At 43.8% G+C, this 14,024-nt stretch overlaps 1 protein-coding gene across 1 annotated transcript in view; it reads left to right on the forward strand.

Moving 5' to 3' along the window:
• Nucleotides 1-353: 353 nt before the first annotated feature.
• PLEKHA8 (pleckstrin homology domain containing A8) overlaps nt 354-14,024 on the forward strand; it is a 31,410-nt gene continuing 17,739 nt past the window's right edge. Inside the window, exons 1-4 of the mRNA XM_069007211.1 lie at nt 354-439; nt 10,873-10,989; nt 11,630-11,785; nt 13,482-13,606. Of these exons, the coding sequence (XP_068863312.1) occupies nt 400-439; nt 10,873-10,989; nt 11,630-11,785; nt 13,482-13,606 (438 nt within the window). The 5' untranslated portion in view covers nt 354-399. The remainder of the gene's footprint in view (nt 440-10,872; nt 10,990-11,629; nt 11,786-13,481; nt 13,607-14,024) is intronic.

Genomic DNA, 14,024 nt, shown 5'->3' on the forward strand with positions numbered 1-14,024 from the left:
GCACGCACAATAGAGCCGCCCGCTGCCGGCCGTTGATTGGTCGGCGGTGGCAGGGAGGGCGCGTTCCGATTGGCCGCGAGAGGCCACCTGCTCTGGGCATTCCGCGCCTGCCCCCCGCCCGCCTCTCGCTCCCGCCGGTCACGCGGGCCGCGATTCACAGCGCGGGTTGCGCTGACGTAGCGCCGCGAGGCCGTGCTGTGGCCGCGCGGCTGCGGCGCGCCCTGCGCCGGGAGCGTGGCGGCGGCGGCGGCGGGGGGCGGGCGCGGCGCGGGCCGGGCGGGGCGCGCGCCCCCCCGCGATGGCGCTGTGTGGCGGCGGCGCGGCGGAGCGCGGGCGGCGGCGGGCGGCGTGACCCCGCCGGGGGGCGGCCGCGCTGCATGGGGCCGGGGGCCGGGCGGCATGGAGGGGGTGCTGTACAAGTGGACCAACTACCTGAGCGGTGAGTTCCTGCCAGTTCCTGCTCAGCGTCTGCGGGACGGGCGCCGTCCTCTTCTCATATATGTATTTATACAAGTACATACATGCATATGTTCACTGTGCTTGCTGGGTGCGGGTCAGCGCTGCCTCTTGACTTCGCTGTGCAGGGGACTAGCCCCGGCGCTGCCTTATTGTCACTGCCCGGCATTTATCCCGGTGCCAGCGCCCGTCCGGCGTGCTCCTCGCCCTCCCCGAGATCGTGGCTTGGGGTTTGGGGTAGTTTGGATGCTCTGGGTCACAGCTCGAACAGCGAACCTGCCCGTTCTCCACACACCCCCGTGGAACTTTTACTGAGGCGAGTCGGAGATTCGAGGGATTCCCAAAGCTGGCAGGAAAAGGCGTTGCCATTCAGTCCCACTTGCGGGAGTCGGATGAAAAGACATGCAAAAAAATATCAAGGCAAGAAAAGAGGTGGAGGGGGGGCTGTCCTGCTAGCTCTAGGCCCACATTTTAATTTTTGGGGTATTCCCGTGCCACGGAAGGCTTGATTTTCGTGGCAGATTGGAAGCAGCCGTGTGTGGCCAGAGTTTGCTCAGCAGAGGTTAAGAGTGGTGGGGTCGGAAGCACTGCAGAGGTGGGGAGGATCCGATACCACCCGTGTTCCTATGGGATGTTCACTGCCGGACGCCTTCGAGTCAGGTGAGGCAGAGGCGTGTGATTTGGGGTTGTCGACGGGGTCTTGCCAGGTGCAAACCTCTCTGTGGTTTGTTGGAACAGTTTAGAAACTTGAAGGTCAGAGAAAAGTAACCACGACCACCTTGACATTGCCAGGTGCGAGTGTTGCTCCATAGTGTATGTGCAAGGGCTGCCGCCTTGCTTGAATTTTTTTCCAGAGAGACTGGAACAGCTGCACCTCTGGTGAGCTGGGAAAATGTAGGAAATCAAAATTAAACAAAGAAAAAGCTGCAGCACAAGCGAATGTTGAATTCATGTGGTAGGGATGGGAGGGGGCAGGAGTGGTGCACGAGGCTGGATTTATTGTTGTGCTGGAAGATTGCTGTGACTTTTCCCCTTTAGGCAATAGGTGTTCTGAGATGAGAATCAAAATTTGTTAGGTCTCAGTGAATAGACATGGATTCTTTTTGTTGTTGTTGTTAATTATTTGTGAATGCTCTTGAATTATAAAGTCTGTGGCAGTAGGAGTAGCCATGCTTGCCTTTTCCATTTGAATGCAGAACTCTAGCAGTGATATTAGTCCTTTCCCCATACTAAAAACACCTATGGTTCAGTTGATCTAAAGTTTTACATGATTTTCTTTGCATTGCTGAGATGCTGGGGTGCCTTTGGAACCCTTGTGCTCGGTTGCATGCCATGAGACCTGGGAATGCGTGTCTGTGGGAAGCAATGCATATTGTAGATAACTGACTGGCATTTGACATTTTAATGCCGGAGTGTGCCTGTGGTAGGATGAGCTCGACTTCTGTTTTGATGGTTAAATGAAGACTAAGAAGTATTCCCTTTTCATCAAAATTAAATTTTCTTTTGCTAGCCACATTGATAAGTACTTCCAATCAAATGACCCGTCATGAAGAAAGATAACTTTGTAAACCTCGGTCTAAGTGAATGCAGACTGAAGGAAACTCTTTTCCTTGCATATGTAAGATTTGCGCTGGCTGAAATCAGTGGTTTTGCTGTCAACAGAAAATCTGTGATGGAAGATTGAAGCATCTTTCTGATTTCTTTGTTGAAACCTGACTCTTCTTGTAAGTGTGGTAGTCAAGGTTACTCTGTGCCTTTTCTTAGAGTTTAGAAGGCCCGTGGTGTGTTTGAGAACAATAAATTTGCTATTCTGCAAGCTAACTGTGCATACTAGTGCTTTCTTTTGTCATAAAAGGAAGACTTCCTGCCCTGAAGCCATTAAGTTATAAATTTATGCAGAGATTAAAAAAAAAAAAATCATTCTGGAATGTGGTGTTTGTTGTAGCAGTAACAAAGAGCCGGAGAGTGAGAGACAGGAAAGCATCCTTTCAGGGATTAAGGAAAGTAAGAAGGTTCAACAGGTCATCCAGAACAGTATTTCTGCCAGTATTCTGCCCCCAATATGCTTTTCCTGTTGCTCAAGGTTGATGAATCAGGTGCTGTATAGTGTAAATGATGCCCGCAAAAACAGGGAATTTGTGTGTCATCTCTGTACGTCGGTGCCTGTGCTAATAACACAGTGCTGATGTACACATGCTCTGCCGGTACTTTTGCCCTTTCTTCCTCAGAATGAGAAGGACCCTTCACAGTCAGAGAAGACATAGGACATTCAACAAAGAACAAGTGTAAAACTGTTAAAAAGAACTGCTTTTTATTCTTGCTGTGAGAGAGGAGCTGATGGGAGTTTGTTGGTGATTGAGTCTTTTCTGGGAATTTTGATTTTTTAGTGTCTTATGTCATTGCCATCATGAGAGGTCAAGTCCACATCAACCCATTTCCTCCCAGCTCTTGGGCCAGGAGCTTGATCTGTGTTGCAAATTATGTATTTATTGACAGCAAGAATGTTTCAGCAATAGGAAATGAGTTTGGCATTCTGTGGGCAAAGGGCAAAGAAAGTACAGCATAATTGCCAGCAACTGAAAGATTAGTTTGCTTTACTGCTTAAACAAGTTATCTTGTTCGTAGTAAAGGCACTTGTTTGCTTTATTTAGATTAGGATAAATCAGTATTACCTGGTTTCTGCTTGGAGGTAGGGGTTTTCCTGTGGTGTTGATCTTGCACTCACATTGTGGTTTCTATATGCAGGGTTTCCGGTGCTACCTTGAAATCTCTGAGTTCAGAAAACTGAGATTTTTAGAGTTTTTGTTTCCCCTAATGCAGTGGCCACCAGATAGTGATTTCTCAGTGTGTTACTTTTGTTTGAGTTCACTTGAAGTGTGCCAGCTCTGGATCAGATAGACATGCACACAGTTCCAGCCTATAAAAATCCATTGGGATCTTGTGTTTGCAGTGTGTGTCCTTTGATTGCTCTTGTCTGTGCTTCCTCCACTAAATTGGTTAAAACCTTGAGGGAGCAGGGAACTTGGCGAGCAGAATTATCGTTGTCGTGTAAAGTGAGACAGCACTGTTTCTCTTGGGCAAATATATAATGCATCTGCAAACTTCAAATTATTAATCCTCAAAATCCAGAGCAGGGTGACTTCAATCATGCAGGCATGTAAGTTGGCCTCAGCTGAGTTTACAGACAAAGCATGTAATATGATCTTTAAAAATTCCTAGATTTCATCCTTTGCCAGAAGTCTCTATCTGATGTTAGCTTTGTTTGGTGATGGTTGTGGGGGCTGGGGATGGGTGTGTAACTATTGTTTCAGTACCACTTACTGTAGTGAGCAGTTGGGATGATAAAAGTGTCACCGTGCACCTTCCCTATAGCCCCTCGGTCTTTTGTGCTGCTACTGCCTGCAGTCCTGGCTGAGCACAAACCATTCTGGTGTGGGCAGCATCCAAGCCAGATCCTGGCTGCAGTGTCATAGCGTGACTGATCTCCAGCTGGGGAATGCTGCTTGCAGCATAGAGAAAGGAGAGAGCGGAGCTGAACTGCACGTGAAGGCTGCTCTTTGCTGCTTGGAAACTGCCTCCCGTGGGACTCTCCAGCTGAACTCAACCTGCAATACGTGCTCTTTGTTGAGCAGCATACCTTCTGATTGATAAAACAAATTGATTTAGTCTTTGGAGTTTGCCTTGTAAAAGGCATCTATGATTTTTTTCTCATCAGGTTTGTAGAATGAGTAAGCTATTGCTGGGAAACAGAGCATGGAGTTGGGGAATCCCATCAGTCCCTTCAGTGGTGCGTGTGAGAGCTTGGCACTTTCAGGTTGATTCTTTTCTTTCTGCTGAAATTCAGTTCAGTTCAGATCTTCTGTGTAGACACACAGCCTACTTGGGATTGCTGGCCACAGGCAGGATTGCTGCTAACTCTGGAAGAGATGGTATGGATCAGCTCTTGGCTTTGGGGTTCAAAGGCAGCTTCATCATTAGGAAGAAAAATGGTGATTGCTTCCACTGGCTTGCCTGGTATTTGTTGCATGCCCCATGAAATGGCTTTGATCACTTTCCTTTACAAAGCTAAGCTTTTCCTGATATTTAAATATTCACTTACTTATTTGTGCTGAGTAATTCTAACCCTAAGTAATTCATCTTCCTCAAGGTGTGATACACTCACCTTCATGCCATCACCAGTGACACTGCATCGTGCCACATACTTTAGTTAGCTCTCCCCATCTACCTGTATGTAATCATCCCCTCTCAGTTTATTGTTGTACTTTGGATTCTTTTCAGTTTATCCCATGATACCAAGAGCCAACACCAAGCAGTAAATTACAGCTTTCACGTAAAACTTTAAATTACTCTTGTCTCTAATGATTCAGAATTCCTTAGTAAACTTGGGGATAGAGCTCAAGAAAATGTGAAAAAGCATTAGTTCTTGGATCTGGATGCACATGATACTGCTTAGAGTTAGTCTTTGTTTTGGGAGTTTAAAAAATCTGATGTTTTAGGATGAGAGACATATATACTTCCAGCTGATACCAAGCTCTGGATATAAGGTCCTCTGTTTCCAGAGATGGAGGAATTAATCGAAAACTTCACACTTAGATAAAGATTTGGTTCTAAAAAGCCTTTTATAATTTTCTCCTTCATTTTAGCCTCTGGGTATAGTCCAAGTTCTGATTGTATAAAATTAGAAGTCTGGCTTTTGCGGAGGTGGACCTAGACAGCTGAGGTTTCTGTTGCCTTCAGGGCAATGGTCTGCCTTCTATTACTGGCTGTAGCTGCTCCCAGAGACCAGGTGTTGGTTTAGATGAATGCCTGAGTCTCAGCCAGTTCTGGCTGTGTGAGACTTTTCACGAAGGATACTTCAGGGACTGATTAGTTAATTCTCTTCGGATTTTGCTTAATTGTCTTTGTGTGATTTGACCTTCTTTCTCGTGGTTTTCTTCCCTTTCCCTCTGTATTTCTTCATGCAGCAATCTTGCTTTTGTCCAGCTGTTTTGGAATTGAGTGATGTGCTCAGAGTAGAAAGGTTTGATGAGGCTGCAGGAATGGAAATCGGTGTCCCCTTTCTCCTCTGTAAGTGTTAGAGCAGTGCTGCAGAGCCTCCATTGTGCAGCATTCTCTGCCAGGTATGCTGCAGTACCGGTGCATCTGCATTCAGTCCCTCTGCACTGAAATGAGTAAGTGATCACAAGGAATGGCTGGGTAGGACAGAAACCAAAGGTGTGGTAGACTGATGGTGAAGAGATACCATCATGTGATATCTGTATCTGCTTACATAAATTGACTGTGTTGACTTAGTCTGGCCTGATAACCACCCCAGGGGTCAGAGAGAGGAGCAGCTTGTGTGCTGGGGCTGGGAAGTATAAACAGAGGGGGAAAACTCCCAGGAGCTTTGTGTGACTTGAATTACTGTGTCTGAGCAGTGGCCTGTATTACTGAACTTCTGCCTCCACCACAATCCCCTCTCTGCCCTTCATCCTTTCACTGTGTCCCCTTCAAAAATGCCTGATGGCTGGTACATTGTGCTCTCTGTGCCTTGGCTGGTCACTGCCATAAAATCGTTTGCAAACAAACCCAGTTGCCCTGTGATGACAGGATGCTTTTTCAGTGCTGCTAACAGTTGTGATTGAAACAAAAGTGGACTTTATGGAACCCCTGTGAGAAAAATCGTTTGGGAGAAGGTCATTTAAAGCCAGTTCCAGCTGTTGCTTCCTTCACTCGAACCTCTAGTGCCCCTCAAACAAGTGCTTTAAAAAGTGATATCATTGTTAAAGTGCTAAATCTTTGAACTTCATTACCTTTAGGGGCTTTTGATATTGATTCCTACTGTTAACATGCACATAATCAGAGTAAAATTGCAATATGGGCTTTTCCAGAAGTTGCTCTCTAGGTGACAGGTAATAGCTCAGAGAAGAGGCATAGGTTGTCACACACTCTTGTCTGCCTTTCTGCGGTCCCTCATGGATGCGCACTGGATTTTTATCCTGTCAAATTGTTTTGCTATAGAATTAAGGCTGCAAAATGTGTTCCAGCACCTGGGATTACCCTTCCCAAAGTACTGGGTAGCCTTAGTAGGCTGCATAGAAAAGTAGGAACCAGTTTTGGGTGCAAAATGCTTATGTCAGGATAACCTTTTAACTGTATTACTTCTTTTTCTTGAATGAGAAAAAAGGGGAAAAGTTTCAAGTTTGATCTGTGTAAGGTGCTTTCTTGCTAATTGCTTTTCCTGACTAGAGACCTGGTGGACTGACAGTGTCTTTGCCCTGCTAGAGCTGAGTTTTCAGCAGCTCTTGTCCCGCTATCAGTTGCTGACACAGCACTGGGCAGACGATGTGGTGCTTTTGCCCTTGGGAGATAAAGCTGTAGATGGTGTGACAGTGAACACATGGCACAGTTTACGTTTGCTCAGGGTGCAATGAAATACGATGGATATTGCTTGTTCTCACTGTGAGATGGCTCTGACTATCAGGGCACCCACTCTGGGACATTTTAGTGACCCTGCACAGAAAAACAGGGATCTGTCCTGCTCTGCCACCTGCAACTGAGTCTTGGATCATGCCCTTATAATAAGCAATGGGGAGGTGATAGAGGCTTTAACTCTTTCTATTAGACAGATGTTGTAATGTGGAAAGTTCATAATTATCTCATATCTGCAGTTAAAGTCTGGATTAGGATCAAAAAGTCCAATATCGGAAGCCGCGGCGGGACGGGGAGCTTGGATCCCCGGCGGGGGGAGAAGAACAGACACCAGCCAATATAGTTGAAAAATACACTCCAATTTATTAGCAGTCTAAAGGCACTTATATAGTATACCAGCTTGTTAGCTCCTAAGTGGCTTACTTATCAGGACATATTTCTATTTCTACACAATCAGACTATATTGGCAGTTTTCCACAGTCTTGTTATGTTCAAAAGAATTTTGCCCTTGCCTCCCTCCCTTATACTCCTAGATATTACACCTGCAAGTATGTTACTCCCTGAAATTTCTCAGGCTGAAACTGTTTTGCTTTTCACAGAGACTTTCCCACGGAAAGTGTCTCTCACACACACAGGCCCAAAAACCTCCAGCTCAATAGCTTGCACAGTTCCTTTATTGGTCCCAATAATTCCATTCTCCAACAGTCCAAGGACTATCTATTTACAAAAACTTGTTCTGAAGCTCAAGAAATTAATAAGCTTAAAGCGTTACATGACTCTCATGGAAAGCAAGCAGTAATAAAAACCTGGGTGTCTGGCCTTTATGCATTTTAGAAATGCAGCTGGAACTGGCGTCTCTTAATTGCAGCTTGTTTTCCAGGTCATCAATTTGACTTCTTGAGTATGTAATTCTCCCAGATGGTTTGGCTTTGTGGATGTCTGACATGATCTACATGTCTTCAAATGTTCGGGTGTTTTTTCTTCAGGCTTAGCACTTCGGAAGGAATGCTGTCTGGAGTCTGAGTTGTATAACATTAAAGTTTGAATTATGTCCAAATTTCAACTGTGTTATCAAGAAATGTCAAGTTTGCTCAGTGATAGCTACCTCCAGATCTCCTGAAGTGTAATGGTGGAAGTAGGCAGATCTTTCTTTCTGTGGAAGCTTCTGGAGAAATAGTGAATCCTTAGCAGGCACAGACTGCTTAAATATCTGGTTTTGTAGCGGACAGTATAGATCTTCCAGGTACTGCAGGGACTAACTGTAAGCTTCCCACAGGAGTGCGATATTTACTCTGATCAGTGCCTGTGAAGTTGTCTGGTGTATCTTCACTCTCTTCTATGGCTCAGACCTTAAGCTACTGATCACTTTTTATTGTGCTTTACATTTTATTGGGGATTTTTTATACATATCTTTCTCAGCAAGGTCAATTTTTACTGTTAATGGTACTGTAAATCTAAAATGAGATGTTGGAAGTACGAGCTGTATTTTTTCCTGCCTGGGCACCACCAGTAAAAATGGATTTTGTAAATTCTTCTTCGAAGTTGTGTTAATGCTGGCACAAGTAAGACCTTAAAAGGTTCAGCTTTACCTTTCCATATCAGGTGAAGTCTGAATGCTCAGTTCCAAAAATTACAGTATTCCAATGACAATTTATGGGAGGAAAATAACCCAAGACTTGTATTCTTGGAAGTGCCTGAGTATCTACTTTTGCTGCTTTGGTTTTTGTTTTGGGTTTTTTTTCTCTCCATTCTTCACTTAAAGTGAAACTCCTGTAATTAAAGATTATGTCCCTGAGCAGTGGCCATGATTTGTCAGCCACATGCTATTTTTAGCTGGTTGTTTAGGATAACCTTCCCGTGGCTGCTGATTCAGTGAGTACCAGGTGGTTAGTGCATCTTCTGACAGAACCTTGCTGTATTTTTTTAAATTGTTTTCCTTTTACAAAAATGTGTGTTTATTAGTGTAACAATTCTGTTCTGAAAATGTGTTGTCGTAGGTAAAATTGTCTATCACAGTCTTTTTAATACATATGTAATAATTAAAGAAGAGTTGGCTTCTGCAAAGGAATACAGATAGTTCTGTTCCCCACAAAAAAACCCAAGACCCAGAACCAAAAAAAACAACCAAATAAAAGTCTCAGCAAAATATATTGACTCATAACATATTTTTAACCTACCTCCAAAGTGATGGAGGCAGAGTGATTTGTATGCTGGCTAATTGATTGCACGGCCTTTGATTGATGGGATACAGTTTGGTTGGGCATCAGCTGCAGTTGTAAGCTGTAGGACCATGGCTGAAATGATTCATGCGCAGCAGCAGGATCTCCAGACTGAATTAGAGGCTTGTATTGACTGTGGCGCTGTGCTTTATTTAAAGAATTGGTTCTGTGCCATTGAGTGTCTGAAGCAATTAACTGCTTCTCTCTGCTGAACAATCACTTTCTTTTTTTGTGAATCCCCACATATCAATAGTGACTTTTAGAATAATTTCTTTATTTTGGAGGCAAGACAAATAAAAACTAGTCTTGCTGATTTCTTTTTTTTTTTTTTAATTCTCATTCTTGTCATTTTCCCCCCCCTTCTTATGAAGTAGAGAAGTGTTGAGAATACTTTTGATTTTTGATGTTTTTATATTCTTCTAGGAAGTAATGGAAGAAATCTGGAAGGGTATGAAATAATATTTATGTTTAATTTGTTTTCCAGCCACCACACAAGGTTCAGCAATCTGTAAACTGGGTTGGACTGAATGCAGTGGTATTGCTTTTAAGAAAAAAAAAAAAAAGGTGGCAAGCCAGACCATACTCCTGCTGTTAGCCTGAGGCTTTAGGCCTTTCTAACCTTAAACTGTGTTGTGTTTGGTTTCAGCAGTAGCGTAAGGAACCAGTTCCTAGCTGGAAAGGAGCTGTCATTCCTCCAGTGTGATGTCAGTCCAAGCCCAGCCTGGGCTCCTGCAGCACAGTGCTGGTTGGCAGAGCCTTGGTGCATGGGACAGCAGAAGTGAGGACCCTCTGCCAAAATATCTAGGAGCCACGTGGCTCACATGGTCTTGTCCAAGTGTTCTTTCCAGAGATGGTTTGCTGGCTCAATGTGGGAGTGTCAGAATCTCCATCCATTGGACCTGGCCAGGAAAGCCTGTTGCAGCTCAGTAATGAAAGCTGCTTTCCTCCAGTGACGTTGCGCCTCATTTCTTCTTAAGTTAATGAGCTTGTAGTTTTTAATTAGACATAAATGGCAGTTGTCAGGTTGTGTTTGGTTTTATCTTTTCATACTGCTGTAGTGCTTCCAAAAGTAGAAAACAAGAAAGGGTAATTTACTTCTAAAGTTGGGCAGCAGAGTGGGTAAAAGTGTACCCAGAACTACTGGTGTAGGTCTAGCCTTCTGTTTGGGTTATTCTCTGGGAAGGTATCCAGAAGTACAGGAACTCAAGACTATGTTTTATGTGGGCAGCACAAGGAGTTTCAAGAGCTGCTGAAAGCTGCTTCACTGAAAGATGGTATTCAGAACGTTCAGAAATCAACAGATCCGCCTCTGTTCCCTCCTGTTGATTTTCAGGAGATTTTTACCCGTTATTTTTCAAGATAACCTGGCTAGCCCAGGGAGGAAGACTTGCAAGGCAAAACAGCAGTGGTGGCTTTTGGGAAGAGTGAAGAGGTGGGTTGAGGAGTGATGGAAGGAATTGAGAGGGGTGGTGAACTGAGAAGGTGGTTTTGGAAGAGAGAGTGAGTCAGTGATGCTGTGTTAGCAAAACTGCTGAAAATGACATATGGCATCTCAAGACATACACTGCTGTGTCCAGCTGTGTGCAGAATGGACATGTAGGTGCCAGCAAGCAGGGGTTATGGTGCACAACATCCAAGTCTGTCCAAAAATCTTACTTTGTCAAAGAGTTTAATTTTCCAGGGGGACTGAGAATCTTTGGGGCCGTATTTGCAGCAAGTCCCAAGCGAGAGAGGTGATGGAATTGCAGGGAGAGGCATAACTGAGAAATGCAGTTTTGTTTTTCAGGCTGGCAGCCTCGGTGGTTCCTTCTCTGTGGTGGCATCCTGTCCTATTATGACTCTCAGGAAGATGCCTGGAAGGGTTGTAAGGGAAGCATCCAAATGGCTGTTTGTGAAATTCAAGGTAACTAAGATACAGTAACACTCAGCTGCATGAAGTTTGTCCAGTCATGTTGCATTCAAGATGAGATTTCAGGTGATGAGCTATTTGGCAGCTTGATTTCTCTGGTTTGTATCTGCAGTAACTTGATGTATATGCCAGTTTTTATTTCATAGTATTTTGAAAATGTTAAGAGAACTGCAAGCCTCTAATATCATGGGTATTCTACATGCAGGTGGGTCGCTGTTTTTCCTGAGCTGTGGTGGAACATCACACAGCTTCAAATGACTCTTTGTAAGCACAAACCTGAAGCTAGGAACATGAATGATAAACTTCAGTACTTGGTCTGCTGAGTCATATTGCCACATTTTTGAGGTTCAGTTAAGGGCTGGAAGCCTGAAAGAGAGGCTTGCCAGAAGAGGATGCCCTTTCCATAAAGACTCTCAGATTGTACTGGTCACAAAACTGTCTTTCATAGCTGTACATATGTGTGTCCTGCCCATTTTGAACTCAGAAGAGAAGTCATAAAATGGCAGTGAGGGAAGTTGGGACCATAGATTTCTTTTTTCATTACTGTTTGACTTGCCACCTAACACATCTGTTGAGGTGGTTGTTTGGGCTGGGAAGGGCCAGGGAGCTGGTCTGCAATCTGTGTTTCTTTCAGTTCATCCTGCAGATAACACACGAATGGACCTGATTATCCCAGGGGAGCAGTACTTCTATCTGAAGGCAAGAAATGCAGTTGAAAGGCAAAAGTGGCTGGTTGCACTAGGAACTGCCAAAGCCTGTCTGACTGACAGCAGGACACAGAAGGAAAAAGGCAAGAACACCCTTTTGCTGGCACATACTCTTTGCTTTATATTTCCCCATGCTTTCCCATATACACGCAACTTCAGTGTCCAACCTGTGCTTCAGGTCTCTGGTGCTGCTGAAAACTAATGTTCCCATGTGGGAACATTAACTAGAAGTCTCAGGTAGTAATTCTCAGGACAGAAAGTTGAAAACTTTGGCTTTTTCTTAAAATATACTATACAAAAATCATTTGAAAACCATGTGCTGATGGGTTCTGTAAGTACAATGAGTAAGTAGGTCCTGGCTAGGGGTCATTGTGATGCACACTGTACAAGAATCTAAGACCCCCACCTTCTACAACTGTAAATATGGTGACCCAGCCTCTCACACCAGGGTCTTTTAAGCTTTGGGGTTCCTCACACCCTTTCCTTCCATGTTCTAATTGGGCTGTCTTCTGCACTTTGAGAATGCCTCAGCAATTAAGAAAAGGTTTGCACTGGGTTCCAAATCTATATATTAGTATTCAGAAACTTAAATCTGATCATGGTCAGGCTATGAAAATTAATTCAGTTCTTTGCTTTCATCAGCAATCTCCCTTTCTCCCCAGTGAAAGCCCCTCTTGCTTACAAGTGTGGCATTAGTCACAGATCATTGTGCCTTAACCCTGTGTAACCTCAGCACAATGACTATACAGAAAATGGGAAAATAGCAAATTATTAATGTCCTGAGCAAATGCAGGAGGTGGTGAGCACTTCCTTTCCCTGAAGTGAGGATTTGCTTCTCCTCTTAGCCTTATGTGTGTCATGACCAGGCTTTGCATCTACTGGTTCAAACTGAGTCAGAACTGAGCAGAGGATGCTACTGTAGAGTCCTTCACCAAGGGAGGATCTGATGTGCAGTGCTTAAAAGCAGCACAAAGTTACATCTGTAAAGAGACATACAGTAACACAGGGTGACAAGCTACTGATGTATTTGCAGAGCTAAACCACATCAGTCTTATTAACAGACAATTTATTTTATAATTCAGGGACTCTAATATCCAAAACATTACTTCTGAAAAATCTCAGATTGACCATTAGTCTTATCTGGATTAGTCTTCTCAGTCCTGCACTCTGTTTCTCAGTACAAGAAACATATGGACATATTGGAGTAAGTCCAGCAAAGGGCTGCTAAGATGATTAAAGGAAATACCTAGTGAGAGAGCATAAAAAAGATGAAGCCAGAGTCTTCTAGTGAATGAACAAGAGAAAATATGCATGACTTTTAATACAAACCACTCCATTGAAACATAAACAAAAATGTTTATGTTGTGAAGATGAGGGAGCACTGAAAGGCTGCCCAGAGAGGTTGTGGAATCTCCATTGTTGGCATTGTTCAAAACATGACTAGACCTGAGTAATTTGCTGACTCTCCTTTAAACAGGGGAGAAGGACTGGCTGTTCTCCAAAGGTGTCTTCCAACCTCATGCATTCTGTGATTCAGGGATATCTGTATTAAATTAATCCCTTTCTTGTTGGACAGAATGCATGTTTTATGTCTAATGTTTTCTACCTAGAACCCTGTATAAACAATGGTATGGCTTGCACCTTAAACTACTTTGTGAAAACAAGGAATATTATATGTAGGGCTTTTGTCCTGTTTAAAAGGCCTGCTAAGACCAAATGTTGTGTACTTGCCTTGCATTGGATACAGTAAATTTAACTTTTCTTCTGTTTCACTTTCAGAGTTCACTGAAAACACAGAAGCCTTGAAGACTAAAATGTCTGAACTTAGACTGTACTGTAACCTCCTTGTTCAGCAAGTGCATAAAACAAAGGAAGCCAGCATTTGTGGTGTGTCAGAACCAGAGGTACAGCTCTATTTTTGCTGTAGACCACATCTGTAAAGTCTTAAGCTTGTGAACTTTCTGGGTAGCCAATGTAGTATTCACTTACAGATACTTGATGTTGCAACCTCCTTCTGCAGAGAACTTGAGGGAAGTAAAGTGCTCACACAACAGTTCTTGTTTAAATGGAGTATTACTGTATTGTTGCAAATAACTTGCCCTTTGTTGGGCTAGCAAGTAGTGAGATGAGATCTGGTATCTGTGATCTAGACAGTAACACCTCTGTAGGTGATCATGTGTTTACAGTGGATCCAAAAAAGCAGATCTTTTATAAAAAGATAACTTGCAAGAAGTGTACATTTTTCTGCCAAACACATCCAGCAAAACACATCAAAAAACATCCAGCAAAACACATCCAAAACGCTTAAGAGGTCAAAAGATG

The sequence above is a fragment of the Aphelocoma coerulescens genome, chromosome 2 (genome assembly GCF_041296385.1).
Source record: "Aphelocoma coerulescens isolate FSJ_1873_10779 chromosome 2, UR_Acoe_1.0, whole genome shotgun sequence".
Taxonomy (NCBI): domain Eukaryota; kingdom Metazoa; phylum Chordata; class Aves; order Passeriformes; family Corvidae; genus Aphelocoma; species Aphelocoma coerulescens.